Genomic DNA, 27,206 nt, shown 5'->3' on the forward strand with positions numbered 1-27,206 from the left:
CATCATCAACAAGATCAATCCCAAGTTGTGGCTTATTCATCTTGAAAGAATTTTATTTTTTCCCTTACAAAAAATGCAAAATAAAGGTCATTTATAAATATATTGATGGCATGATAAACAAGATCAATCCTAAGTTGTGGCTTATTCATCTTGAAAGAATTTTATTTTTCCCTCTACAAAAATTCAAAATAAAGGTCATCTATAAATAGATTGATGGCATCATCAACAAGATCAATCCTAAGTTGTGATTTTTTCGTCTTGAAAGAATTTTATTTTTCCCCATACAAAAATTCATAATAAAGTTCATTCGTAAATAGATTGATGGCATCATCAACAAAATCAATCCCAAGTTCTGGTTATTCATCTTGAAAGAATTTTATTTTTTCCGCTCCAAAAAATTCAAAATAAAGGTCATCTATAAATAGATTGATGGCATCATCAACAAGATCAATCCTAACTTGTGGCTTATTCATCTTGAAAGAATTTGATTTTTTCCCCTACAAAAAATTCAAAATAAAGTTCATCCGTAAATAGATTGATGGCATCACCAACAAGATCAATCCCATGTTGTCGCTTATTCATCTTGAAAGAATTTTATTTTTCCCCCTACAAAAATTCAGAATAAAGTTCATCCATAAATAGATTGATGGCATCATCAACAAGATCAATCCCAAGTAGTGGCTTATTCATCTTGAAAGAATTTTATTTTTCCCCCTACAAAAATTCAAAATAAAGGTTATCTATAAATAGATTGATGGCATCATCAACAAGATCAATCCTAAGTTGTGATATTTTCATCTTGTAAAATTTTTATTTTTCCCCCTACAAAAATTCATAATAAAGTTCATTCGTAAATAGATTGATGGCATCATCAACAAGATCAATCCCAAGTTGTGGTTATTCATCTTGAAAGAATTTTATTTTTTCCCCTTCAAAAAATTCAAAATAAAGGTCATCTATAAATAGATTGATGGCATCATCAACAAGATCAATCCCAAGTTGTGGCTTATTCATCTTGAAAGAATTTTATTTTTCCCCCTACAAAAATTCAGAATAAAGTTAATCCATAAATAGATTGATGGCATTATCAACAAGATCAATCTGAAGTTGTGGTTATTCATCTTGAAAGAATTTTAATTTTTCCCCTCCAAAAAATTCAAAATAAAGTTCATTCGTAAATAGATTGATGGCATCATCAAGAAGATCAATCCTAAGTTGTGGTTTATTCATCTTGAAAGAATTTATTTTTTCCCCTACAAAAAATTCAAAATAAAGTTCATCCGTAAATAGTCTGATGGCATCACCAACAAGATCAATCCCATGTTGTCGCTTATTCATCTTGTAAGAATTTTATTTTTCCCCCTACAAAAATTCAGAATAAAGTTCATCCATAAATAGATTGATGGCATTATCAACAAGATCAATCCCAAGTTGTGGCTTATTCATCTTGAAAGAATTTTATTTTTTACCCTACAAAAAATTCAAAATAAAGGTCATCCATAAGTAGATTGATGGCATCATCAACAAGATCAATCCCAACTTGTATTTTTTCATCTTGTAAGAATTTTATTTTTCCCCTACAAAAATTCAAAATAAAGGTCATCTATAAATAGATTGATGGCATCATCAACAAGATCAATCCTAAGTTGTGATTTTTTCATCTTGTAAGAATTTTATTTTTCCCCTACAAAAATTCACAATAAAGTTCATTCGTAAATAGATTGATGGCATCATCAACAAAATCAATCCCAAGTTGTGGTTATTCATCTTGAAGGAATTTCATTTTTTGCCCTCCAAAAAATTCATAGTAAAGGTCATCTATAAATAGATTGATGGCATCATCAACAAGATCAATACCAAGTTGTGGTCTAATCTTCTTGAAAGGAATTTTATTTTTCCCCTGCAAAAATTCATAATAAAGATCATCTATAAATAGATTGACGGCATCATCTACAAGATTAATCCCAAGTTGTAGTTTAGTCTTCTTGAAAATAATTTTATTTTTCCCCTTCAAAAATTCATAATAAAGGTCATCTATAAATAGATTGATGGCATCATCAACAAGATTAATCCCAAGTTGTAGTTTAATCTTCTTGAAAAGAATTTTATTTTTCCTCCCAAAAGCTTATAACAAAGCTCCCCAATAAATAGGAAGCTTTCTTATGCAGTTCATACAAGTTCATGAAACAAAGCTGAGGTTTTGCTGGAAGGTCGCCATGAGCTTGACGCTGTTGCAGGGCTACTCTTCCGCAGAAGAAGAGATTGAAAATGGGTTTTGTTCTTCGGAAGAAGATGTTGGAGAAGGGCTTCTATCTGTAAGCAACGAGGAAGTACAGGCGGCATCCGCGAAGAAGAACAGCAGCGCCAAATCGGGTTCAAACTTTCCATATGGGTCGCTTCTTCCATCAAATTCTTCGCTTCCTTCCGCGTTGGACGCCTTCTCTGAGGTAGAATTCGTGATCTCCGTTGATTTCCTAGGATTTGAGTTTGTTGGTGGTTTTTTGATTGATTTTTGTTGTCTTTATGCGCTGCGGAGGTCTCCGGGCCGCCGGATTTTCTCAGCAACAGCGTTGTGAATTTCTCCGCGGAATCGGGGGATTCGGCGCGAGATAGCGGTCGAGGGGGATTTTCTGGTCGAAAATTGCGCAGGGAGAGGAATCTACCGGCAGGTAAGCAAATGAATTTAACTTGAATCTTGGAATTTCGATAGTGTGAGATTATTCATCCCTATAACGTCGTCTAATTAGTAAATTTTGAAAGAGAAGCTGAATAATTGAGTTTGGTGCCTTGAGATATAAATCGAGAAAGTGAATTGGAATGAATTTTGGGAAATTCAAAAGAACTTGGATTTAATTGGGTTGAGACAAAATTCGCTGGATCAAGAATAGAACGAAAGAGAAACTGAGTTGAGATTCAATTATTGAGTTTGGAGCCTTGAGTTAGAAATTGAGAGAGAATAAATTAAATTGGACTGATTTTTGGGGAATATTATTTTTTAAAGATAATTTTTGGGGTATTAAAATGTTGGAGCTAGAGGTTTTTGTGTTATTCGTTGTAGGGTTTTTAATTCATGTATAAGTGATTTAGGTTTTTAATTTTACACTGCCTCTGCCTTTGTAGAGTTCTACAAAAAAACACTTGAATTGAATTGGATTATATTGAGGAGCAACATCCTGCTAAAAGATAAAAAGAAGCGCTCTTGCTATCAGCTATAGCTTTTAGCACAGTTGGTAAGCGCTTGAATCCAACAGATTGGGATTAAACTCCAGTCAATACTGGTATTTGAAGGAGTACCTTCATGCTGTTCAAACATGAAGGCTTGGAGAACATCGTTTAAAATGGCTTTGAAAGGATTTTCAGACATGGTCGTAAAACAATTTTTTCTTCCGAAAATGTTAGGTTTGTTTTTCTGGTATCCCACCTGATGAGCGTTATAGATGTATTCTACATAGAAAAAAATATTTTGCATTTTATTGATTTACAAAAAAATGGAATATGACTCAGAGAAAAACCCAGCGGCCTTCTGCATTGTCAAGCTCTTTTGATGATTTGTGTTTTCTATCTAGATTACTAAACAACTTTGAAAATAGTGGGTTTTTTTGAATTAAGATGTCATGATCATATATGCCCTGGTTATTTGATCTTATACTCGAAAGATGTAGTTTATTTTTAAATCTTTTATGGATCAATGCGCTTCCTGATTCAATTTTCTATATGGAATCCGATAACCACTAGTTCAGGAAGAATGTGAATGTTAACTTATTATGGCTACATCTTAAGAATTTGTGCTCAGTTTTATTTTTTTATTATAGTAACAGAATGCTAGAATCGGCTAAAATTGATGAGAAAACTTTAACTTAATTTTTTTTTGAAGAGTCTTGTTATTTTGAAGGAGAAATAAGAATCTTGTTGTTATTTTTTAGTTCTTGAGAATGATATTTTGGTTATTTTGGAAGGCATTGGAGAGTCTTTTAACAAAATTGTATCCTAGGGCATAAGGATTTTTTATCCTTTTGCCCTACCTTTATCTCATTTACTCCTACCTGCTCAATCCTCAACAGATCTTTTATGATCTCTGGTGAATCCAGATCTTTTTCTCAAGCCTTTAGTCCAATGGCCATCTTTCAACATAAGATAAATCAGATATCTATCATATTCTTAAGTATGAACTTAGATTTTCATTTGAATAGAAAATGAAACCTCTGATTCAACCTCAAAAAAATTCCCCAATTTTTTCCTTAGAATATTTGATTGTAAAATTATATTCTAATGGCATAATTCGCCTTCGATATTGGTCACATGCACTTGTGCATCGACATGATTGAATCGACAGGGAAGCAGATGTAGAAAAGAATGCTGAAAGTTTTTCTCAGATAACTTTTCAAGGGCGAAAACCGAATTATTTTTTATCTTTTCTTAACGAGTTGTTTTGATTTCAGGCACTGTTGTGGAGGCCAAACCGCAGCTAGTCGCTCTTCGGGACCGAGTCAGGAGTGATCTTGACGGCGGGCTTGCTTCTCTCCCAGCACAGGCTTCCGGAGACGAAGGCAGGAAGGTCAAGACAGCAGCCAATCCAGAAAAAGAGGATGCCGCCGAACTTTTGAGGTGCTCTTTTCTTCTCGTTTGATACTAAGTTTTTTCTGTGCTTTTGAAAAAAATGTGCAATATAGAAATGAACATGCTGTAATTAGGAAACTATTATTAAATCTACTGTATGATTATTAAATGCACATGCCACAAGTTTGGACAATTTATTATAAAATTATAGAATAAAATTTTTTTGAAGAAAAAATCCTCTTGGATATGAAATCTATTGTGCATGTTGCATTTATTTGCTATTCACTTTTTTGGTATTTTTCAGTGGGTTAGATTTGTGGAATGTTGTTATATGGCATGGCATGCCGAGATGTTCATCAGTGCTTAGAGAAAGATATGTCGCATTATGCTATTTTTAACCATAACTAAGAGAAAGAGATATCACATAATATATGTAGCCATTTCAATTTATACCTAGAAGTTATGTTGGTCCAATTATCATCCTCATATTTGAAACTCTCTCTTTCTTCTTCTTCTTCTTTTATGTAGCCTTAATTTTTACTTAACTCTCGCAATCTTATGGCGTGATATAATGATTTAAATGTCATATAACATAAACGATGAGTTTAATGATTGATTATTTAATTTCCCTTAAATGGCAAACTGATCTTCATTCACTCTGCTATTTTTTAAGATATCATGGTATGGGTATGCCGAGCATATTCCTATAGTTAATCAAAGATTGAGAGATGCCTAATGTTATGCATTGACTATCCTAATCCTGTAGCATGATAACATGATCATTATATACTGGATGAGATGATTTGACAATTGATTACATAATTTCTTTTGAATATACAATCTCTGTTCCATATCTGTTTTCTTTGGCCTTCAGATTCCTATGCTTAAACAAAGACAGAGAGATGTCGCAAGATTCTTTTGGCCGGCATGATTAAGTTATATAAGTTACCCACAACAGAAGAATAATTTGATGATTGAATTCTATGAAACAAATTGCTAGTGCCCAAAGCTCCTCAATGAAATTTTGATCTATGATTTCAAGTTTCATGGTATGGACATGTGGAGATGGATAATGCGCATAATGAATAAGACAGAGTGATCTCATATGATTGTTTTACAGGATGTGCGTTAAATGCGGAGTTCCGAAGACCTTCACCCACAATAGAGGGATGATCTGCCCCATCTGCGGGGACAGGCCGCCGGCCGAGCCGATCACGGGGCGGGAGAGGAAAGGATCGATGATCAAGGACAAGGAGAAGAGTAAGAGAATGAAGGGCCAATCCAGTCATGCCACGTGGAAGAGCGAGACGGAGATGCAACTGAGGCAGCAATTTGATTGACTGCTCCAGGGTTTTTCCAGGCAAATAGTTTGCCTTCTCTCATGATCTTCGACAAAGTTGGAGTTGCTTCTATTTTTAGTCAATGTCCTGTTTCTGATGCTGCCCTGTTTCTAACTCTAATCCATATCTATCTCCATCTATATATCCCTTCTATCTCTCTCTATCTCTGGCATGATCTGTATCACTGTCTTTTACTCTCTCTCTCTCTCTACCTATCAATCGTGGCTATAGTTCCAGATCGTCCTGTACATGGACGATGGACGGGATGGGGCGAATTTCGTCCCGTCCGAGTCCAGAGTAAGTTTATGGATGAAGAACGGGACGGTTTTTCGTCCAATGATAAAAAATGTCCCGTCCAATCATACCGGGACGGTTTTTTGTCCCATCCAGTCCTCCTGGGACGAATTGTTGTCCCGAAATTTGTCTCGGATGAAAAACACCTATTTTATATTTTTAATATATTAATATAGATTTTTTTCAAGTTTTTTAGGGACCTACTATGGAGATAGAGCGCAAAAGGACATATGTACAATTATTTCTGAGTAGAGTCCATTTGCAAGCACGTAAAAATACAGGGACTTCGATGCAAATTGTCATCGCGAGGCGATGTGGCAACATCTCAACTGTCGGTTGTGAATCCGGCGGTTTTCCGTCCAGATCCATCCGTCCATTGTCCGAGACCTCCAGACGGATGGTTTTTTCATCCCACGGGAGGATAACCGTCCCGTCTGGTGGTCCGCGGATGAATTTTCGTCCCGAAATTCGTCCGTTGCCTTGGAGGGGACGATTTTTTGGTCCCGGGACGAAAAAATTGTCCCGTCCGGGTCCCTGCACAATAATTGTGGCACAATATCTTTCGCTGCATGTATCTCTTCTCTCTCTAGTTACGAATCTATTTTGGCATGATTTCTATCACTATATGTATCCATTCGCTCTTTCTCTGCCATAATCTCTCTCTGTTCTTCTCCTCTATCTCTATCTCTATCTCCAGCTCTTTCCCTATCTCTAACTCTATTTCTAGATCTTTCCCTATCTTTATCTCATCTCTATCTCTAGATCTTTCCCTATCTCTATCTCTATCTCTATATCTCTATTTCTATTGTTATCTCTATTAGATCTTTCCCTTTCGGTTTCTATCTGTGTGTGTTACCATCCATCTTTATTTCTCTATCTCCATCTCTATCTCAATCTCTATCTCTATTGCCGTCGCTACTTTGATATCTATCCCATTCAATACCCCTGTCCATGTCCCACTGGTTCTCTAAATGCATGTATATCTCTTGCCTCATCTTCATTTATATCTCACTCTATTCTTCCATGCCATCCCATTCTATATTTCTGTCTCCATCACTTTCTACTTCCATCTGAATCTTTCCCTGTCCTATCTCTATCTCCACTTCAATGTATGTCCCAGTCCCTGTCCAATTTTGTCCATCTCTATCTGCATCTCCATCTCTATCTCTATCTGTATCTCTATCTCTATCTCAATCTCTATTTCTATCTCTATCTCTATCTCTATCTCTATCTCTATCTCTATCTCTATCTCTATCTCCATCTACATCCCTGTCAATATCCGTGTATGTCTCTTTGGATCACTGTTCTGTCTCTATCTCTGCACAACCCATTTACAAAATCACGAAGAGAAAGACACAAAGAATCAAATAGTTTTGCTGAATAAACGCGCAAGCAGTAAAATATTTTCTCTTCATGCATACCTAACAAACATCGTCTGAATACCTATTCAGAGTTCTTTCTTATCCGTCAGCATGATACCTCCTTCCTTAATATAATAAGCCAGAAGGGCCAGTATGATGGCCAAGAGAATGATCAGTACGCTGATAATCCCTGTTCATGTAAAACAAATATAAAATTGAGTTGATCAACATAATAATAACACTGTATTGATATAAAAACGCGAAGATCATGCTTACATTGGTAGTTTCCTGCTCTCTTCTGCTTCTCCACCATCGTCACCCTTGAGAATGAATCAAAAGATGTGGAAACCAGCGCCCTATTATTGTCCCCGATTTCGGCAAAGTTAGAGATTTCATGAAACGAGTTTTTTAGATTTCATCAAATGGGATTTTTATGGGTTTATTTTCTTAAATTGAACCTTTTGTAATAGCTATGCCATTATAATATATTATATGATGTGAATGGCTGACCTGGAATCATGAGAGAAGGCGAGGGTGGTGACCAGACCGATGTGGGCTCGTTTGACTGTCGAGTGAACTTGCAAATTTTGGCTTAAGATCACCACGTCTCCTTCTATTGTCCCACTGGCGAGAGAAATTAATGCTCTTTATGAATCGAGTAACATATACATTAGTAAACAGTGTTATCTTTGCTTGATCAATTATGAGATTTCATTATAACCCTGGAATTTTCAGATAAGTTAATTCAGAGGATCATCTGAATAACCCAAAACTATCAGATCACTCTAAAGCATAAAGAGTTCCATGCTTATGTACAAAAAAGTCAGGTCTAGAGTTTATTATATTTTTTGTCCTGTGCATGAATATAATTGCTGGATCAAACTATGCAACAAAGTCATATTTATAGTTTCTTAATTTTATGCTAAACGTTTTAACCCAAGTAATGAACAATTATATGCTGTGGGCAATGGAATAACGAACACTTACATCGCCAGGAACTTTCCATCAGGGGAGACATTGAATGCCGAGACAGGATCTTTGGAAATGTTTTTTGAAGCTATCTTGTCCCAAGATGCGGTGCTCCAGGCAATAATTCGCAAAAATTGATCTGTTGAGGCGAAACTTAAGAAAAAAGAAGAAAAAAAAACGACGACAAAAATAAAAAACTGGAAAAAGGAAATTTTAACTAATAAAAAGGAAAAGAGTAAAAGAAAAGTAAATAAAATTTATGAACACAAAAAAATCATAGGGAAAAGTTAATGAAAAATTAAAATATAGAATTTATTAAAGGAAAAATAAAACATAAAAAAGAAAGGTTAAATGAAAAAAATTATAATAGAAAAGAAAGAAAAAGAGACAAAATGGAGACCTCGGTTTTGGTCTAACCTTGGGCTGACAGAGTGTAGAGAACTGAAACACCGTCAGATGGCTGAGAAAACCTGCATAGAAGATGTTTCTCGCGCTGCAGAAGATGCATATACCGTTAAAACCAATATGCCCCCTAAAATTGGATCGTGGGCAGTTTTTTGGGGGTTTGTCAAAGTTCTATACATTCTCCCTCGGCAGATTTGCAGCGATCTCCTTAGAATTCAGGTCCCAAACTCGACAATTCCCATTGTCTAAAACAGATGCGAGGAATTTGGCACCACAGCTGCACAATTAAAGGATTAAAGATAACTAAATAGTTTGCATGCGGATGATGTTTACTTTCTGACGTACCAAAAATTAAGATCCTTCACAGATTTTCCTGTCTCACTTTGCTCAAAGGACAGCTCCATCGAAGGCCAATTGTAAATCCTCATTTTTCCATCCTGTTTTCAAACAAGGAGAACATAATTTTATGAAATTTTAGTTCCTTTATGAAAGAAATTTTATGAAATGTTTGTCTTAGGGATCATTCATCGGAAAGAAATAAATAAGGATTCAAATTTCATACCCAGTCTATCTTTGAACCTGGGTCTATTTAAAGCAACCAGGCAGGGTTTGGCATCAATGATGACGACCGTGACAATTGCCATCGTCATCGGCATCTGTCCATAGATGACAACTAACCACTTGACAAAGTCATACATAGAAGCTGACGATGGAGAAATATGTGGATGATAACATGTAATTCATCATCCATCAGAAGAAAACGGGAGATTTCACAGTATGGTTGGTTCCCTTGTCTACGAAGAATAAGACAATAAATAATTTGTCATTGTCACTGTCCTCGTCTTCCAATGATGAATTTCTCATCATCATCATCATCCACCTACCATCAATGGATGATGATCACAAATTCATCATTGACTGCGAATTTTACGTTCCTTCTTTAAAGTTTATCAATCCCAAGATAAGGAGTGAAAACAAAATACACATCACAATTTCTACCTCACCACCCGTTGCTAGCAGGGAACCTTGTGCATCAAACGCTAGGGCAAGCTGCAAACCAATATCTTCCAACTGGGGAAGCATCCTCTCCGTAGATTTGATCTTTGGCTGGAACTGCTTATTTGGTTCTGCCGCAGATTCCCACTCAAAAAACCTATTCAACATCATTAAATCATCATTATGCAAAAAAAATACAGGGTGATACAATGGTTTCACCAAAAAATAGTAGAATAAGTTCCCGTAAGACCATCATACAAATAATACTTATTCCGTTTTCTACTGTTTCATTTCGTTTTAATCTAGAAAGGGTTTTTCCATACAGGCAACGTTATGCGCATCACAAAAAATACTTCTCTGAGCCACATAATATGCGATCTACAGAGGATGATGACGATGATGATGATGGGGACGTCTAGTCATCGTCCTTATCATTCTCATCCGAGCCACAGAATATGACGACTCATCATCTGAAAGAGTACAAATAGAGAAATTGAGACAAGAACGATAAGAAGCTGTTATCATCATATGTCAACAATCCACAAATAAAGGAAAATGACGAAATTGTCACTTTGTCATCACTATCCCTCTTCACTGTCTGTGGCTAGGATGACGATGATGATGAAATGAATGGCAAGGATGACGATGAATCGCCACTGCCCTCTCATCCTCGTCTATCGTGACGGGAAGCACGATGCTACAGAAATATTATTCCATTGCTCAGCATTGATATTAGCTTACAAATGATTTTAACCATCCAAAATCACAGTAAAAAGACAGAGAGAGAGTGAGGGAGGTTCAACCTGCAGCCATTAGGAAAAGCAAAGAGAATGCCCTCTCCCTCCGGATGAACTGCCATCCTATATGGCAATTTCTCTTCAGTTCCCACCCTTTGTACCTGCCAAATTACAACAAAATCATAACCAGGCTTGATCAATTTTCACAAAAAGAACACCCAAAATCAACACAGATCTGAAGTTGAAAACTTACCGGCGTTTCTGAGAGAGATTGCGAGACAAGATCATAGCTAGCGATCAGGATAACATTAGGGACGCCACTCCTGCCTTCTCCTCCTCCTCCTCCCAGAACCAAGAACAACTCATCCCGAGGAATTTCATCATGTTCTGATGATTCTACAGAGGAAATTTCTTCACTGAGTTCATTTGTATCATCCGGTTGATTCTCCAAATTCTTTGATTCGTCTTCTCCAGTAGTAGAAGCTGATGCAGTCTTGCTATAGATCTTCTCCAGCGGTGCCCATGATGAGCAGTAGATGGGAAATCCGTAGGTCTTCGAGCATGGCGGAATCTCCCGCCGACTCATTTCCCTAACAAAATCAAGTGTAATGATCACTGTAAAACAGGTAGGAAACAGATCGTAGATGAATTATCACTACAAGAATCATTGCTACAATGGAACATGATTCTACTCCTGCAATCAATCCTGGTAGATTATTTCCGGACTACAAGCAATATCCGCATATTATATCACGAAAATACGGCCGATGAACTGCTAATAAACGAGAAAAGAAACAGATCTCAAGCCTACCTTGTGATAAGAGCGGGAGTAGATCGTTCGTATGAATGCGAATGCTCAAGATCTCAAGAATTCGCCTGCTTTAGCCACCGATTAAGCTCCACAAAATGTCATATTCAAATCGATAGGAAACAGATCGTGAAAGAATTACCAATACAAGAATCATCACCGCAATGGAACTTGACTCTACTCCGCAATCACTCTTGGAAGATTTAAACCGGGAATTCAGCGATTATCAACAGATTTTCGCACCAAAAAATGGCAAATGAACAGCGAATCAAAGAGAAAAGGGACAGATCTCGAGCTTACCTGAGGATCAAGGCAGGAGTAGATCGTTCGAATGACAAGAGATTGCTCAAAATCTCAGAAAGTCACCTGAATTGCTCGCTGATTAATCTCCACGATTCTTCTTAGATCTTCCAGTGAAGAGAGAATCAAAGAATTAGGGCTTAATTTATGGCCAAGGCACCTTCAGCCAAGCTTAAATGACCTTCATCACATGAATATTTTTTCTCAGTCTTTATTTATCTCTCTAGCTTAAGTTAAAAGTGTAAATTAATTATACATCATTTAAAGGCTTCTTCATACGTATCAACAATCATGCTTGACATATGGGATGATGATGATGCTCCTGCTGCTGCTGCTGCGGATGATGATGATGCTGATGCTGCTGCTGATGATGATGATGCTTATGCTGCTGCTGTCGCTGATGATGATGATAATGATGATGCTGATGCTGATGATGATGATGACGATGATAATGCTGATGCTGATGCTGATGCTGATGCCGATGATGATGATGATGATGATGATGATGATGATGATGATGATGATTGATTGATGCTGATGCCGATGCTGATTCTGATGATGATGGAGGTGGTGGTTGTGGATAACATATGATTGATATAAAGGTTTAGGATCTGAATTCAATGTTACGTAGGATCTGAATTGAGGTTTGTAGACATGATAAATCATAATCCATTATTGAATACTAATATGATGATATGGTTGGATGACTGATGACAGACGATGGGAGAGGAATGTAACATGGTGGATGATGGATGGCATCCAAGATTTCATGTAATATAATAAGAAGCCATACTTGATGTCTGGTCTTAGTTATTGAATTCATAGATTGCAACAATAAGGCTTCATTTTACAACTTATGTGACATTTCATGATAATTACTAAGTCGATAGAACATGATATTAGTATTCAAGCACAATCCTTTTTTATATTTATGTATATGCGGTCATTAATGAATTTTTGATTGATTTTTACTAGATAATGCATCTAAATTCTGAGGAATGAATATGAGCTGAATTCCACCCAAGAGCAGCTAGGAGCCTAAGGCATGCAGGCTGAAGGGGAGAGAGAATATGGCCTTTAACATAAAATAAAAGAGTAAAAGTGAATCACAAAATTGTGTGAGAGAGAGAGGAGAGAGGGGGAGAGAGGAGAGAATTAGAGAGACAAATAAAGAGTAGTATGAGTAAATCAGAGAGAAAAAATGGTGAATGGGAAATCCCTGAGTAGAATAAATGATTGTGCAATGAACTAGAATTCTTAGATTATTGTTTTGATGAATGTGAAAAGTTAGGTTTTATTGGCTTTAGTCCTTTATGGATTGCTAAAAACATGGTCAGGAGATAAACTCAAATTTAGGGTTAAATCAGGTCGGCGTCGATTTTTAGTTTAATCAATAAAATTTATAAACGAATACTCAATAAGTCTAGATATTAGATATATATGGGTCATTCCCAAAGGGAACATATATTAGGTTTATAGTTATCTATAGATAGCTATTTGCGTATGAAAAGAAGGGGTATAGATAGGGTAGGAGGTCATGATGTGATGAGAATGGTGAGCTGATAGCGCCACTACTGATTATTTAATTTGTGGCAGTTAGTAACAAGAGAAGTAGGCAAGCTAACGTGAATGGGATGAATGAAAATGAGGAAGTAAGACATGAAGATGTAAGGGTGAGATGATGAATATAGAAGATGAGTAAGCAGGATAGGTGAGGAAATTAGAGATTTAGGTTTATGAATTCTTTTATGGAGAATAGAACAAGGGACATGATAGAGATTATATATAGGATGTGTGATGGTGATGGTGATGAATGATAGATTAGAATGGAGCCGATGAAATGATAGAGATATAAGAAGTGGATGTGTTGAAGAATCATCAATGTAAGGCAATTGACTAATTTAGATCCCTATGCTGTGCTAAGATTAAGGCAAATTTGATGGAGCGCATCCAGACGATGCCAACGAATCATCAGCGGGGCCGTCGTCATCGTCATCGCCATCATCAGCATCGCCACCGGCCCGTGTCCAGCCTGACCGACACGCCAAAGCGGCCGTGAAGACGCCCGAGTTTAAATACCCCGAGTAGAGCACGTCCGTGCCCGTATCTCGTGTTTTCATTATTTGTTTTCAGCCATCTTGCTGTCTGTTTTCAGTCGTTCATTTTACGTTGTCTTGTCCGTTGTTTTATTTTATGTGTGTTGTAAAGGAAGGGAGAGATCCTTAGTGGACTCTCCTTTCTGAACTCCATGTAAGGGCCCATCATGGCCCTATATAAGGCCATGATGGGACCATGTTGTCTTTAGATCTGGAAGTGTTTTTTCATTTTGCAGTTACCAGCGCCAGGTCTCATCGTGAGAAGAAGAAGAGGAGGAAGAAGAAGAGGAAGGAAGAAGAGAAGAGGAAAAGGAAGGAGAAGAAGGAAGAGGAAGGAGGGGAAAGAGAAGGGAAGAAAGAAGGGACCGCCGCCCACCACTGGACGCCCGTGTCACCGTCTCGCCTCCCTTCGCTGGCCGCCGCTCACTATCGGCCGCCTCCGTCCTCCCACGACGACGCCGCCCGTCGCCAGACGGAGTCACCATTGCCCGCCGCAGGTCACCGCTGCCCATCACCGGTCGCAGCTAGTGGCCGCGATCAGCCGTGACTCGTGGCCGCAACCAGCCGCAGCTTGCGGCTGCGACCAGCCGCAACACGTGGCCTCAACCGAATGCAGCCAATGGCTGCCACCAGCCGAGACCCACAGCCACGATTGACACAGTCAGCACCCGCGACCCGTGGCCGCGACCAGCCGCAGCCCACGACTGCGAACAACCGCAACTCGAGGCTTCGACTAGTTGCAGCCAGCGGCCGCGACCAGCCGAGAGCCACGACTGCGACTTGACGCATTCAACGTCCGTGGTCAATTGCGACCTGTGGGCGCGACCAACCGCAGCTTGCGTAGCCTGTGGCCCCGACCAGCCGCTGCCAGCGATCGCGACCAGCCGAGACCCGCGGTAGCGATGATAACATGCATTTTTAGTGCCTTATATAATTATATTTATGCGTCTTTATGCATTAAATTACTCATATTTGCATGTTATCAAGCTTAAAATGATTAAATCTATTTTTAGAACAAATTTCTGAATTTTCTATATTTTTAGGATTTTTCTAATAATATATTCTAAAAGAATATAATTTTTTGAGAAATAATATGATTTTTATGGAATTTTTGGATATTAAATTTGGAAAGATATGATTTTTCTGATTCAAAATATATATTTATACGTATTTTTTGGGCTTTTATTTGATTTAATATGAAATTTTAAGTATTTTGGTTTTTTCTGGCATAGTGTGACGTGGCGTGCGGATGCGCCGCCACGTCAGCGTTGAGAAAGAGATTTTTTCTTTGTTTTTTGTCCTTTTGACATGTACATGTAGCACGGAATATGAAATGTTGCGGAATACGAAAAGCCACGGAATACGAGAAGCCATGGAATACGAAAAGCCACAGAATACTAAAAGCCACGGAATATGAAAAGCCACGGAATACGAAAAAGCCATAGAATACCAAGTGCTTTGACTTCTTAACTTCCAACAGCCATAACTTTTGATCTTCCCCTCCTCTTTCTATCCATACCCTCTTATCTATAATTAGAGGCCTGGATCATTGTAAAAATCATCTTGAATTTGCTTCCCACTTTTGTGGGCTGATTGAAAGAGAGTGAGTTTTGAGATCCATCACGAGTGTTCTTGGTGTCTTGGGTGTGTGGGAAGAGACAAAAGAGAAGAGGGGGAGCTTACTGACACTCGCAAATCCCCGTGATCCTGGCGGAACGTAAGGATCTAAGGTAAGTGTCTTCGCCTTACGTTGTTTCTCTCCCAACATCATCGTTTCTAGTTTTTATTATCACCGTTTCATTTATCACTTCATACGTTCCCATTCTCTCATCTCTCCATCCTTGCCATTGTACCACTCCATATCGAACCACTATCCTCGTTCATACTGTCGTTCATCATCATATCCATCACAAACACTTCCTCTTTTCTTTAAGTTAAATTAGCTTATAATTACATATCTTTTATCGATATCACTAGCTCACATCCTCAAATCTTGCTTTCGTCGATCCTCTCGTCCATCATCACTAGTATAAGAAAGTAATTCCTAAATCATCGTTCCCTGTGGAGACGATCCGTACTCATCACTAACTAAGTATTTCAAGTACGGTAAAATATATTTTATTGAATAATCTCAATCACCAACGACAAATTTTAACCCTAAAATTGAGATTATCAATTGGCACCGTTGCCGGGGAACGGTGGCCATTAGGGATTTATTTTCTTTCTAGTAACTTTTTTTTACACTAATATCTTCTAAGGGTTATTAAGTATGAAAAGGACGAGGAAATCATCATTCTCAGGTATGAATTTTTTTCCAAATGCTGAAGATAACTCTTAGATATATTTTTGGAATTTTGTGTTTGATAGCATATTATGATTTCAAATCTTCCTAATCAATATTATAAATTTCAGAAGAGGATATATGAAAGAAATTTGGATCTACGTTTATGTGAACCATTTCATGTTGATTTTCATTCCTCTCGACAAAATTTTACTAATGTCCCTAGAGATTTTGAAAACCATGAAACTTCTTATTGTCATCATCTTCAATCTTGTCATAATAGCCAAATGCATGAATATTCTAAAAGTGTGTATAATGAGTATGCATCGATTCAAAATAGAATTTCACAACTTGATGATTCAGATGAAAGTGATCAATATTTAATAGAATATTTTAAGAAGTACAATGAGGAATTTAAATATAAATGTATTTTCAAAATGAGAGTACTTCATAATATGGTTAGAAATATATTTCCTGAAATTGACATTTACAAGAAAGGAGAATACTATGAAAAAATTATGAACTTTTTAGAAGATGTCAATTCTTTATTGTCGAGATTGTTCGAAGAATGCAGTGACATTGAGGTATTTTATTTCACAAGAAAAATTAACATGATAAAATTGGAGATTTGTTTAGCTAGACCATATTCATATAATTGTGAAGAATCAGATGAGGACTACTTTGAAGAAGATTTGGTTGAATTTAATACAAGCAACTGTGTTGAGATTTCTAATCATGTGGTTGATAATGAAATTTCTATTCCAAGTGATATGATCTCAAAAATGAAGAAAAGGAAGTTTTTGAACATAAAGATGGAACTATTTCATCTCCTTTTGTTGAAACTTTGAACGTTCAATTTCTACTTTCAGATGTTCCTTCTATGGATAAAACTTATGAAAATGATATATGTTCAACAAAAGAATATTTTGATGAGAATATTTTGTGCCCCTTTGGTGATACTTATAATTTTCATATGTTATTTTTTTATGATCAAAATGTTATTTCTAATGATGACCGTCGCACCGTGTCCCGCTGTAGTGCTGACGACGGCCCGTCACTATCGACAGACCGCTGCCACATCACAACTGCTGCCCGCTAACACAACCACCAGCTACGCTGCTGCCCGCTGACGCAAGTCTCCTTTCTCCTCAACGCCTCGACCCCTTCCCTCAGCTCCTGCACCCCTTCACCAGTCAAGCTCACCGTTCTTCTCCGGCATCTTTTGGCCAGACCTACCCGTCCGGTGCACGCATCTACGAAGATACAGGCAACGAATGATAACACCGACGATGTACGTCGTTCCCCTGCTCCTCCGTTAAATTACTTTCTATAGTATATTTTCTGCTGCACTCCACTGCGCGCGGGTTAGTTTAAGTGATAGGAAAGTATCAAGAAAACTACGAAGTTGAGTGTCTACTAGGCACGGGCCGAGCCCGTCCGTTACGTGCGAGCCCTACGGAATCGTTCCATTCGGCACCGTAGTCACCATCGTCGCTCCAACGTGGGTCAGAAGGTCACTGTCATCATCACCGATAGTCTGCTTTGGAGCTTGGAGTTCAGGGAATTAGCACAAGTCAAGGCCTGCACGTACACTCCCCTAGGTTACACCGCATCACGTAGTTACATTCACTTAGTGGTTATACCCATCGAACGACGCCAACGACGACGTCCGACATCAAATTTCCTGATGCAAATAAGTATCCAAATTTCTTTGCTAACATTATTCAAACACTCAGGACAACAAGAATCCTTGATGGATCTTTGAAAACCTGCTCTGTTTCAATCAACCTCTCTAGGAGGAAGCATGTTGAAACATGTTTTCCATAAAGATAGTTGACTCATTTTATTACAATTGTATGGATGGATAGAGGAGAGAAAGATAAAGCCACCCTCAAAATTTCAGCTTGATCTACCTTCCAGATCATCATATATCAAGCCCTAAAGTTGGACAATTCCTTGTCACTTATTTAAACCAAGAGATTTCTCTCGTCTTGTCCTCATCGCCACCACTGCCACATCACCCTTTAGGAATTTTTCTTTAACAAAGTACTAAATTAAAGAATTGAATAGTATTATCCCCCATGAGTTTCTATCAACAGCTTGGTTTTTGCTGCATGTCCATGTAGGGAAAATGTAGGAAAAGAATAAATAATGGTCATCAAATAGGGTAAGTGTGATGTGGCATAAGGTCATTGCACGTTACGTTTGTGCTCTATGTTTCATCCTCCATTAAAGGATCGACATGTGGTGCCACATATACACATGAACACTATATGTATACATGGCTTCGCATGTGATTCACCACGTGTCAATGCTGCAGAGCAACCAAGAGGCAAAAAAGTATAATAAAATGTCAAATATTAAATTCCTTCTTTTACTCATCTTTTAATCACATTTATTGCGAGAAATATCCTGTCTTTTTTCTATTGGGCCACATCACTGCTGCGATGAACAAATAGAAAATTGTTAGTGATCATTAGTCAGTATGGCATCTCAATTTGCAATGTCATAATGACACTTTTTGGCAATGATTAATGATCTAGGTATGTCAGCCAATGGTGATTCCTCACCTTCCAACGATCCAGATAATGGCATGGCAGATGATAAAATCCACAAAATCATTGATTAATTCACGTAAACTAAATTATAAGTGCAATTTAAAATAATTACAAAACATAAATCATTTGGCTAGTCAAATGATTTGGTTAATGGTCATATTTGTGGATTTGTTCATATGAGGTGAATTATTTAATTATTTCTTGAAGGATACAATATTGGGAGAGAATTATATTTTTTCACAGGTTACTTGAGGACACCATGTTAGATTGATGGCCCTTTATAAAGATTGTTAAGGAAAATTCAGAGAGATTTTTCTATGGTTTTGATAAGATACACATCATTTTATTAGATTGATATAAACTAGTGTGAAAATGGAAACAGCTTTGTCCTACAATTGCTAAAGTAAAGACTAAAAAAGGCTCAGGAGGACAAATATTTATTCATATTTGGGAAAATACGGTGTTCACCAAAATTTTAATGTCCACTTAAATCAGGGATTATTTTGACATTTGAACATTTTGAATCCAAATAAAAAATATCATATACCATAATGTTTGATGGTTTCTTGTTTCTGATCAACCACATATATAAAAGTATAATGTAACATAAAAGGGAACTAAAAGACACAGGGAAAGTTTTTTTCTAAATACATCGCCTCTCTCTGTTCCTGAAATTTTCTCTCTTGATATACATTGAGACATAATTTTTTCAATGTGATCTTATAAGAGTGAATCTCATAGAATAATAAATATATGTATATATATCTGAAAAATGCCAAAGCTACCAAAATATAAAATTTGTTGCAAGAATGAGTAAGGTACTGCTTTGTTCATGGACACTTACAAGTTCAACTAATCTCATTCTATCTCAACATCGAGATGCCCCATTTGGTTCTATTTTTCTCATTAGGATTGCTATGTTTGCTACATTACGTAAGAGCCAAAGTGGGATTATATTATATAAAACTATGAGGTAAAAGGGACAATGTATTGTAGGCCCAATAGGGATACAAGGTTCCATATTCCATACCCCATGAATATACACATACACAAAGACAACCCAGACCTGCACACAAATACACACACGAACATAGACTAAAAATGGCTTTACAAATTCACTATATACGCTATTTTATGCCACATTTTTTACTTGAATAATATGGCCCATGCATATACATGGAAATTATATTTTTCACATCACTTTAAGGGGAAATTCATTTTTAGGGCCTAAGAAAAATAAGATAAGCCCATTACAAATACTATATGATGGCGCACGCCATCGTGACCCGTTGAAGGAGTCATCCGAGCCGCCGTCGCCGTCATCGACAGCAGAGGTGAACCATGCTAGTTTTATCACATTTTGGATTCCCTCGCCTTTGTTAGTCGCCTTTCGTGTTTTTCACACTCGTCGAGTTGTTTTCGGCACATCGCAACGCATCCGTCGTCTGTCCATGTGTCTTCGTCGTCATGTGGGAGGGGGTCCTTAGTCATTTTGGACTCCCCCCCCCCTGTTCCCCATTTCTCCTTTTTTTATGTTTTGCTTTTCTCCCCATTTATTTTGTAATGGGGACCCATTATATAAGGGCCCCCTTAATGGACAATTATCCCCCCCTTATAAAGGAAGAGGGGCGCCCTAGCATAAGGTCAGACCAAGTAGAATTTGAAGTGAGTTGTTTTCCTATCTATCTTGGTCTCACCTTGTTAGAGAAACAAGGAAGAATCAGGCAGGAGGAAAGGTAGAGGAGGGGCAGGAAGAAGGGCTAGGAAGGAGTCCATTCCCGAGCAGGGTTATTAATGGCCCTCCCTCCTAGAAATTCGATGCCACCAACGACGGTGGGTCTTGACCTCCCCAATCTCTTCAATGACCGCGGACGGCCGATCGACATTGGGAGCACGATCCGTAGGGGCCTGTAATCACGCAGCCCTGTGTGAGCGAGCCGGATTGGGTCATAACTATCGGTTATCGCCTGCGACTAGTTGCTTCACCAGGTGATCTCTTCTGTGGCTGGGCTGGGCACGACCAGCCCGAACTCAAGCCGCGATCGTCCATCGTGTCCCCCTTTGATCGTCCTGTGCAAGGGTCAGACGACGGCGCGAGCATACTCAGCCCAATTTCTGGCCGTTTCCTGGCCAACCGAGTAAGGACCCCCCCTGAACTGCTGCCCTGCGTGACCGCCTCGTTGGACAATTCATCTATGTGGGTACCAATTGTGCCTGCCCGGTGACCTGAGATTGTTCACTGCTAGCATGATCCACTGCGGTCGCTGCCCTCTATGGCTGTTGCTGTTGTGGCTGCCAGGCATAGCCGAGCTTCTGGCGGCGACTACCTCACAGCCACGAATGCCTCCGGTTCGCTCCATCCGCAATGATCCATCCACTAGACGTGCCCGTTGAGCTCTGAGCATTCGTTCGAGTTGCTACCCCTCTGCTTCTCCCTTGACTCCTAATCTCTAGAATTCCTCAACCGCTCCTGCATCGTTACGCCAATCAAACCGCCGATGCTCTTCGACTCCTCTCCATCACACCCGCTCCAGTTGCAGCAATTGTCGACGAATCTGCACGACGAGCCACACGCCAATGAGGTACACCATCCTCGCGCTTGCTCATTATATTATCCTATGTAGTATATGTTCATCTAGACTCAACCGTGCTCCGGCTAGGTAGGTGAGAGAGGAAAATTGAGAGAAAACTACAAATGCAAGTGAGTGTCTTACCGGTACGAATGAGTCCGTCCGTTACGTGCAAGCCCTACAGATTGATTCCATTGAGCCGTAGACATCTTCGTCCCTCCGACGAGGACAGAGAGGCCACCGTTGTCATCACTGGCGACCCCTTCGGAGCACATTCTGCATTCTCACTGAGTTGGAGCCTGCACGTACGACACGTAGGATGCACTCACATCGCATCGTAGTTACATATACCCGTTAGGGTTTATCCATCCATCGGACAATGACGCCATTGACGTCTGACACCCCTATCTAGGTACTGAGGCATCGTCCTCGGTCCCGACTGGACAACGTCCTCAACGACGTCCGTAATCACTATAACATCAACACAATAAAAAAAGGGTAATTGATGGGAGTCAGTTAGATGGTCTGCCTACTTCCTTCCAAGGAGCTACTCCTCTTGGTCTTGTGCCACTCTACCAGATCATATGAAACTGCATGCATCCTGGCATCTGGGACTCTTTCATAGAATTCTAACAATTTCCCCCGCTCCTCAAAAGCCTAAAGGAATGGAGTTGATGCTCCCAGATCCAAAGCATGAGTAGTTGAAGCACGTAAATGATTTGAAACTCGAGGTTCTGCAAGGTTATCCAACATTACGAAGTAAAGAAATGGATAAAGAAATGAAGTAAAGGAACATATAGAGAAACGAAGTAACTAGAACTCAATATTCTACCCACTAGTCAGATTGATTTCTTGCTTCTGAGAAATCAGAACTTCTTATGTGGCATCTTTTGAATTGAATCCAACTGCTGGACTGTCTCTTGATCCAAACCCAATCCCCACTATAACCCATCACACCCAGAACACAACCCTAGAATCTGGTTACTGAAAAACAGGCCCAACCTATTTGTCCGATATCACTTCATGCTTGGGTCAGCTTCACCCATCCAGGAAGTCCTCTCCGATCTCAGGATTCAAACTAAGGCCAAGGAACTCGTGAGCCCATGGAGCACTCGTGAGCCCAAAATCCATACTTCGTTGGTGCACAATCAACAAATTTGCACATGATCAAGTTACAACCTAAGATATATGACCATATTATGTTAACTGTTTGTATTTCGTTCATTCCATCGGTATGCTCCCAGGTACCTGTAATTGTGATCCGTTTGATCTTAAATTTATTTTTGGGAAACTTTTATTTAAATGATCAAGTTCATAACTCATCTTTCATATTGAATTTAATGATAACCTCCAACATCCTGACTTAACTGAAGACTATGTGATAGGCATGGATTATGTCAATAAATAAAGTAACCCCAACCTACAAGCTATAGCTTTTAGCATAAGTTATAAGTGTTTGCAAGAGTTTGTAGGTGTGGATTGAGTGTACATATTCCAATTTTACACAAACCCCACTCTCCCGTAGGCATGTGATTGGATTTCAGGCCACATAAATTCATCATTTTCTAGGGTTTACTAAGGAAGTCTTTAATATCTTTTACATTTTTTAATAAGACCTTGGTTGCCTCTCTAGGGTTTTCAAAACCTATTATAAATACTAGATCTATCATTTTTTGGAAAATTTAAATAGGATATGATAAGATTAATATTGTAAAGTAAAAGATGGGTCCTAATAACCGGGCCATCTCATTAAAAGGAAACCAAGAACATAATTATAATTAAAATGTATTCCTGAATAAATGAAATCTTCTTCAAGATGTAAATGAATGACGAACCAAATTATTCCAGAAAATATCAGGGAAAAGGATCAAAAGACGGAAAGATACATCCCAAGCCTTGTCATTAAGCCATAAATGTTTTCCTTACTAACGTTCTCAGTCTATATATACAAATGTTGAAAGACAGAATGCTAGAACAATGATGGATGTAAAAAATCAGGGATTCTGCATTGTTGGATTCATATCGTTACAGTATACAGGCTTGTTTCCTTGGGAAGAAGAAACCCTCTCATGTGATGTCACTGTCAACAGTGCTAGATACTCGTTGAGAGTCATATGTAAGGAATTACGCATCATATGGATGGGATAATGAATATCAAAGAGGATATGGTGTTGTTCAAAAATACATCCAAATGAGAAAAATCTTGAGTTGAACCCAGCCAATTTCCTATGAGTTTTGTTCTGTAATTCTGTTCTCACCACCACATCATCATCATGATCCGTATGTTTCATTTGTATCATGATAATTGTCTTATTTATCATATTTTTTCTTATTCATCTTTATCATCATCATAATCCTCATCTACTTGGTCATCTTTATTATGCACATCATCATCTTAATGTTTTTTGTTATCATAATCATCATGATCATAATTATTCTTTTTTTCTTCATCATCTACCAGTGTCTCATCTCTTCCTCATCATCTTTCCTCTTGTTCAAAGTTATTATTTCTATTATCATCATCATTCTCATCTACTTGGTCATATTTATTATTTAGATCCTCATCTTGATATTTTTCTTCATCATAAATATTATTATGATGATTATTTTCTCTTCATCATTTTCCAAAACCTTGTCTCCCTCCTCACCATCTTACCTCTTGTTCATGGTAATTATCTCCATCATCATCATCATCATCATCATTCTCATCTGCACGATCATATTTATTATTTATATCCTGATCTTTCTTTTCATCATAATTATCATCATCATACTGATTTTTTTTGTCTTCATCTTCATCCAGAGCACCATTTCTTCCTTTTCATGTTTCCTCTTGCTCATTATTATCATCTGTATCATCTTCATCATAATAATCATCATCTGCATGATTACCTTCATCTTTTTTTATCTTTCTGTCTTCTCTATCCTCATGATTCTCAACTTCTTGATTTGATCATCTCATTTATCTTGATCTTGATCCTGATTTCTCTTCATCGCCATGAAAAGTATAAGGGTATCAGAATGATCCTTATCTTTTCATCATTATAGTTATGATTTTTGTATTGTTACTAATCTTTAATCTTTTTATCTTTATCGTTGCCATCATTATAATCCTCTTTTTATCATCTTTATCTTTTGGATCTTTCTCATTAGCCTTGTTTTATTAATCATCTTCTCCATTATAATTTTTTCTCCTTGATCAGATCATTTCTTATGAGGATCTTGATCCTTGTATCTTCATCATGACCTTTCATCTTCTTAAAAAGCATCACAATACTTTTCTTCTTGTTGTCATGTTAGACACCATCATCATTTTTATCTTCTTTATCATATCCATGATGAAGATACAAGGATCAAGATCCTAATATGAAATGACCTGATCAAGGAGAAAAATTATGATGGAGAAGATGATCAATAAAACAAGGCTAATGAGAAAGATCCAAAAGATAAAGATGATAAAAAGAGGGCTATAATGATGTCAGTGATAAAGATAAAAAGATTAAAGATTAGTGTCATATTTTTTATCTCAATATTGTCTCCTAGTAATAATCATCAGTGTCATATTTTTCATTACCTAGAACTTCATCATCAACATCAATGCGAGTATCCACATGATCATCATCACTTTATTATCATGATTCTTGTCTTGTTCGGTATCTTAGAGGCTTATACTCTTCCTAATCATCCGTCTTTTTATTTATGTTATTCTTCAGATCATGTTTCATATTTTTCTATAATTTATTTATTTTTAATTATTGAAAATACATGTCTTTTTATTTACTTTTACAAAAAAATTCTTGAATATTTTCTACCGTCGGAGATAGATGAACCAAACATTGAGTTTGCTTCAGTGAGAAATATTTGGAAATCTCAGTTCGTTTAACAAATTTCCCTAGTCTTCTTAAATTTCTGGGTCACTTTTTGCATGTCAAGTTGGAATGATTATAAATATCACCTGTCATATGAATTGTTATCAACAAATTTTCTCATGTTTATTTACACACATTTTATTTTTTCTCTTATTTATGACCGTGGAGACTATCATTATAGCTAAACAAGTAATTTATAACATCTGTATATCACTTTGAGACATTTGAGGGATTATTCAGAATAATTTCAGATAGAATGAAAAGCAACAGAATGACTGATTTAAAAGGGTTTGGATATAAAACAGGATATAATATTTATAAAAAATAAATGAAATGAATATAAATGTGATTGTAAGTGTTTTCTTTCAAGTGGCGAATTATGATAATATAATAATAGAATGATCACTTATCTTTAGATACATATTTTAAATAGTCCTATTCATATGATACTCTAGATGAAAATAGAAATATCTGAATGGAATATCACTCTCTTCCCCAATTCCTGAGATGAGTATGTTTGATTGCGTATCGTCAGTTTGTATATGATATGGAGAAAAGTGGCTGATCTTTAAGGAAAATGTTCATTGAATTGATTTTAAAGAAGCCATTGATGATTTTATACCTGTCCACTACGTTAGTTCTAGCCATGTTTGTGTAAGTGGTTGTTACCCCTAATATGTCAAAGACATATTGTGGACATACAAATGAATTTTAGCTATGAACTAGGATTACAAAAATATTATCTTAGATGTAGCAACAAGTCCATGATAGTATTTGAGCAGTCAAGATGGGATTTTAAGTGCTTGATATAATAGAAGATATATCAGGTAAGACAATGTGATGAAACTTGAACAAGGTAAGGAAATATGGGAGAAAAAGAGAAGCATAAGGAAATATGATTAAATTGTTAGATTTTATGGCCTTGATTTAGATCAAACTAAAGACATTTCTGTATTGGAAGACTTTGAATAGAGTCACAGTGATTTTCAAAACCTTTTGATTAAATCAACTGTTCATAGATTGGATCTATGATTTCTTGATTCGTTGAGTGAGATGTAGCCTCTAGATGTATCCACATCATCCTAGACATTTCAAATATCCTCATTCACCTGGTCGAGCCCCATTCACACTCCACTATTGTCGTTGCGATATTTTGATTGAATAGGAGTGGAGATGAACAAAGGGTAGAAGGTAGAACAAGTGGGGGCCATGACAAATTCTTTCCTGGGTAAATTTCTTTTAGGGACTTTATTTTGTTTATAATAATTTAGAAGTTTCATAAAAATCCCTACTAAGTATATCTTTGTTTATTAAGTATATTTTTTGACGTCCTAAAGACTATCTAAGTGTGACCAACTAAGCCCATGTAAAAAGATAGTTAACTACTCTAATACCCCAATAACCTTTATAAAACTTTCATATATATTTAATATATAATCATATATACTAATTAATTGCATATTGAGCTAGCCCAATCGATAGATAAAGTTTCTAGCAAGTGGGGGCCTCACTACACACTATGGTGTAGAAGATACAAAGGAGTATACCGATTCACTCATGGAACTTTTCTGTGATATGTTACCACGTATGTACAGTCCTTCATTCATTTGACACTCAAACGACATAAGTTATGGTCAACTGTCAATCACTAATCATTCATCCAAGTTAGTACTAAAGTATTTGTAAATCATCCGAAAACTCTTCTTTGATATTCCATTGCCTTGGCTGATAATCTCAAAGTTAGAGTTTATACTTGTCGTTGGTATTTTTGATATTATTCAATAAAAATATTAACATGTACTCACTTAGTAGTCTTTGCCATTGATGAGTATGGATCATCTCCATACTAAACGGTGATTAAGGGTTTAATATTCTTAATGTATTGATTACTGAGAAGAGATGAGAGACATATTAAATATTAAATCAAATGATTAGCAAATACAAGGTGAGATAATGATATTAAGTTGGGGAGAGCAGTTAGTAGAAAGCGATAATTCGGGTTTGAGAAGGTCAAGTGAATGTGAGAATTACGATGAGCTGAAGAGTGACGAGAATGTTGTAAGAG

The 27,206-nt window shown here is 37.3% G+C and overlaps 2 protein-coding genes across 5 annotated transcripts; one reads left to right on the forward strand and one right to left on the reverse strand.

The window, feature by feature from the left end:
* Nucleotides 1-2,173: 2,173 nt before the first annotated feature.
* LOC144713562 (plant/protein) lies at nucleotides 2,174-6,060 on the forward strand. The gene is made up of 4 exons (XM_078588166.1): nucleotides 2,174-2,447; nucleotides 2,537-2,669; nucleotides 4,440-4,605; nucleotides 5,678-6,060. The coding sequence occupies exons 1-4, from the start codon at nucleotides 2,217-2,219 to the stop codon at nucleotides 5,895-5,897; spliced, it is 750 nt and encodes a 249-aa protein (XP_078444292.1). The 5' UTR covers nucleotides 2,174-2,216; the 3' UTR covers nucleotides 5,898-6,060.
* A 1,487-nt stretch (nucleotides 6,061-7,547) lies between these two features.
* On the reverse strand, nucleotides 7,548-11,926 carry LOC144713561 (SEC12-like protein 2). Of its 4 annotated transcripts, none has more exons than XM_078588162.1 (13): nucleotides 11,768-11,926; nucleotides 11,610-11,660; nucleotides 11,471-11,535; nucleotides 10,913-11,249; nucleotides 10,726-10,820; nucleotides 9,926-10,079; nucleotides 9,272-9,363; nucleotides 9,104-9,203; nucleotides 8,939-9,014; nucleotides 8,540-8,660; nucleotides 8,063-8,176; nucleotides 7,829-7,908; nucleotides 7,548-7,742 (listed from the first exon to the last, which is right to left on the reverse strand). In XM_078588162.1, the coding sequence occupies exons 4-13, from the start codon at nucleotides 11,243-11,245 to the stop codon at nucleotides 7,639-7,641; spliced, it is 1,269 nt and encodes a 422-aa protein (XP_078444288.1). In that variant the 5' UTR covers nucleotides 11,246-11,249; nucleotides 11,471-11,535; nucleotides 11,610-11,660; nucleotides 11,768-11,926; the 3' UTR covers nucleotides 7,548-7,638. The 4 variants fall into 4 exon arrangements, with proteins under 4 accessions (XP_078444288.1, XP_078444289.1, XP_078444290.1 ...); XM_078588163.1 differs by having other exon boundaries at nucleotides 11,471-11,538; XM_078588164.1 differs by lacking the exon at nucleotides 11,610-11,660 and having other exon boundaries at nucleotides 11,768-11,925.
* Between the last annotated feature and the right edge of the window lie 15,280 nt (nucleotides 11,927-27,206).

This window comes from Wolffia australiana, chromosome 16, assembly GCF_029677425.1.
Source record: "Wolffia australiana isolate 7733 chromosome 16, ASM2967742v1".
In the NCBI taxonomy this organism is placed as follows: domain Eukaryota; kingdom Viridiplantae; phylum Streptophyta; class Magnoliopsida; order Alismatales; family Araceae; genus Wolffia; species Wolffia australiana.

Excerpts from the sequence above, each read along its gene's own strand:
- LOC144713561 (XM_078588162.1), bottom strand. The coding sequence starts at position 11,245 with ATGAGTCGGCGGGAGATTCCGCCATGCTCGAAGACCTACGGATTTCCC. Across the intron at positions 9,015-9,103 it reads CAAATCTGCCGAGGGAGAAT|CGCGAGAAACATCTTCTATG; the intron begins GTATAGAACTTT and ends CATCTTCTGCAG. Across the intron at positions 7,743-7,828 it reads GAGAGCAGGAAACTACCAAT|GGATTATCAGCGTACTGATC; the intron begins GTAAGCATGATC and ends TTACATGAACAG.
- LOC144713562 (XM_078588166.1), top strand. The coding sequence starts at position 2,217 with ATGAGCTTGACGCTGTTGCAGGGCTACTCTTCCGCAGAAGAAGAGATT. Across the intron at positions 2,448-2,536 it reads CGTTGGACGCCTTCTCTGAG|GTCTCCGGGCCGCCGGATTT; the intron begins GTAGAATTCGTG and ends TGCGCTGCGGAG. Across the intron at positions 2,670-4,439 it reads GGAGAGGAATCTACCGGCAG|GCACTGTTGTGGAGGCCAAA; the intron begins GTAAGCAAATGA and ends TTTTGATTTCAG.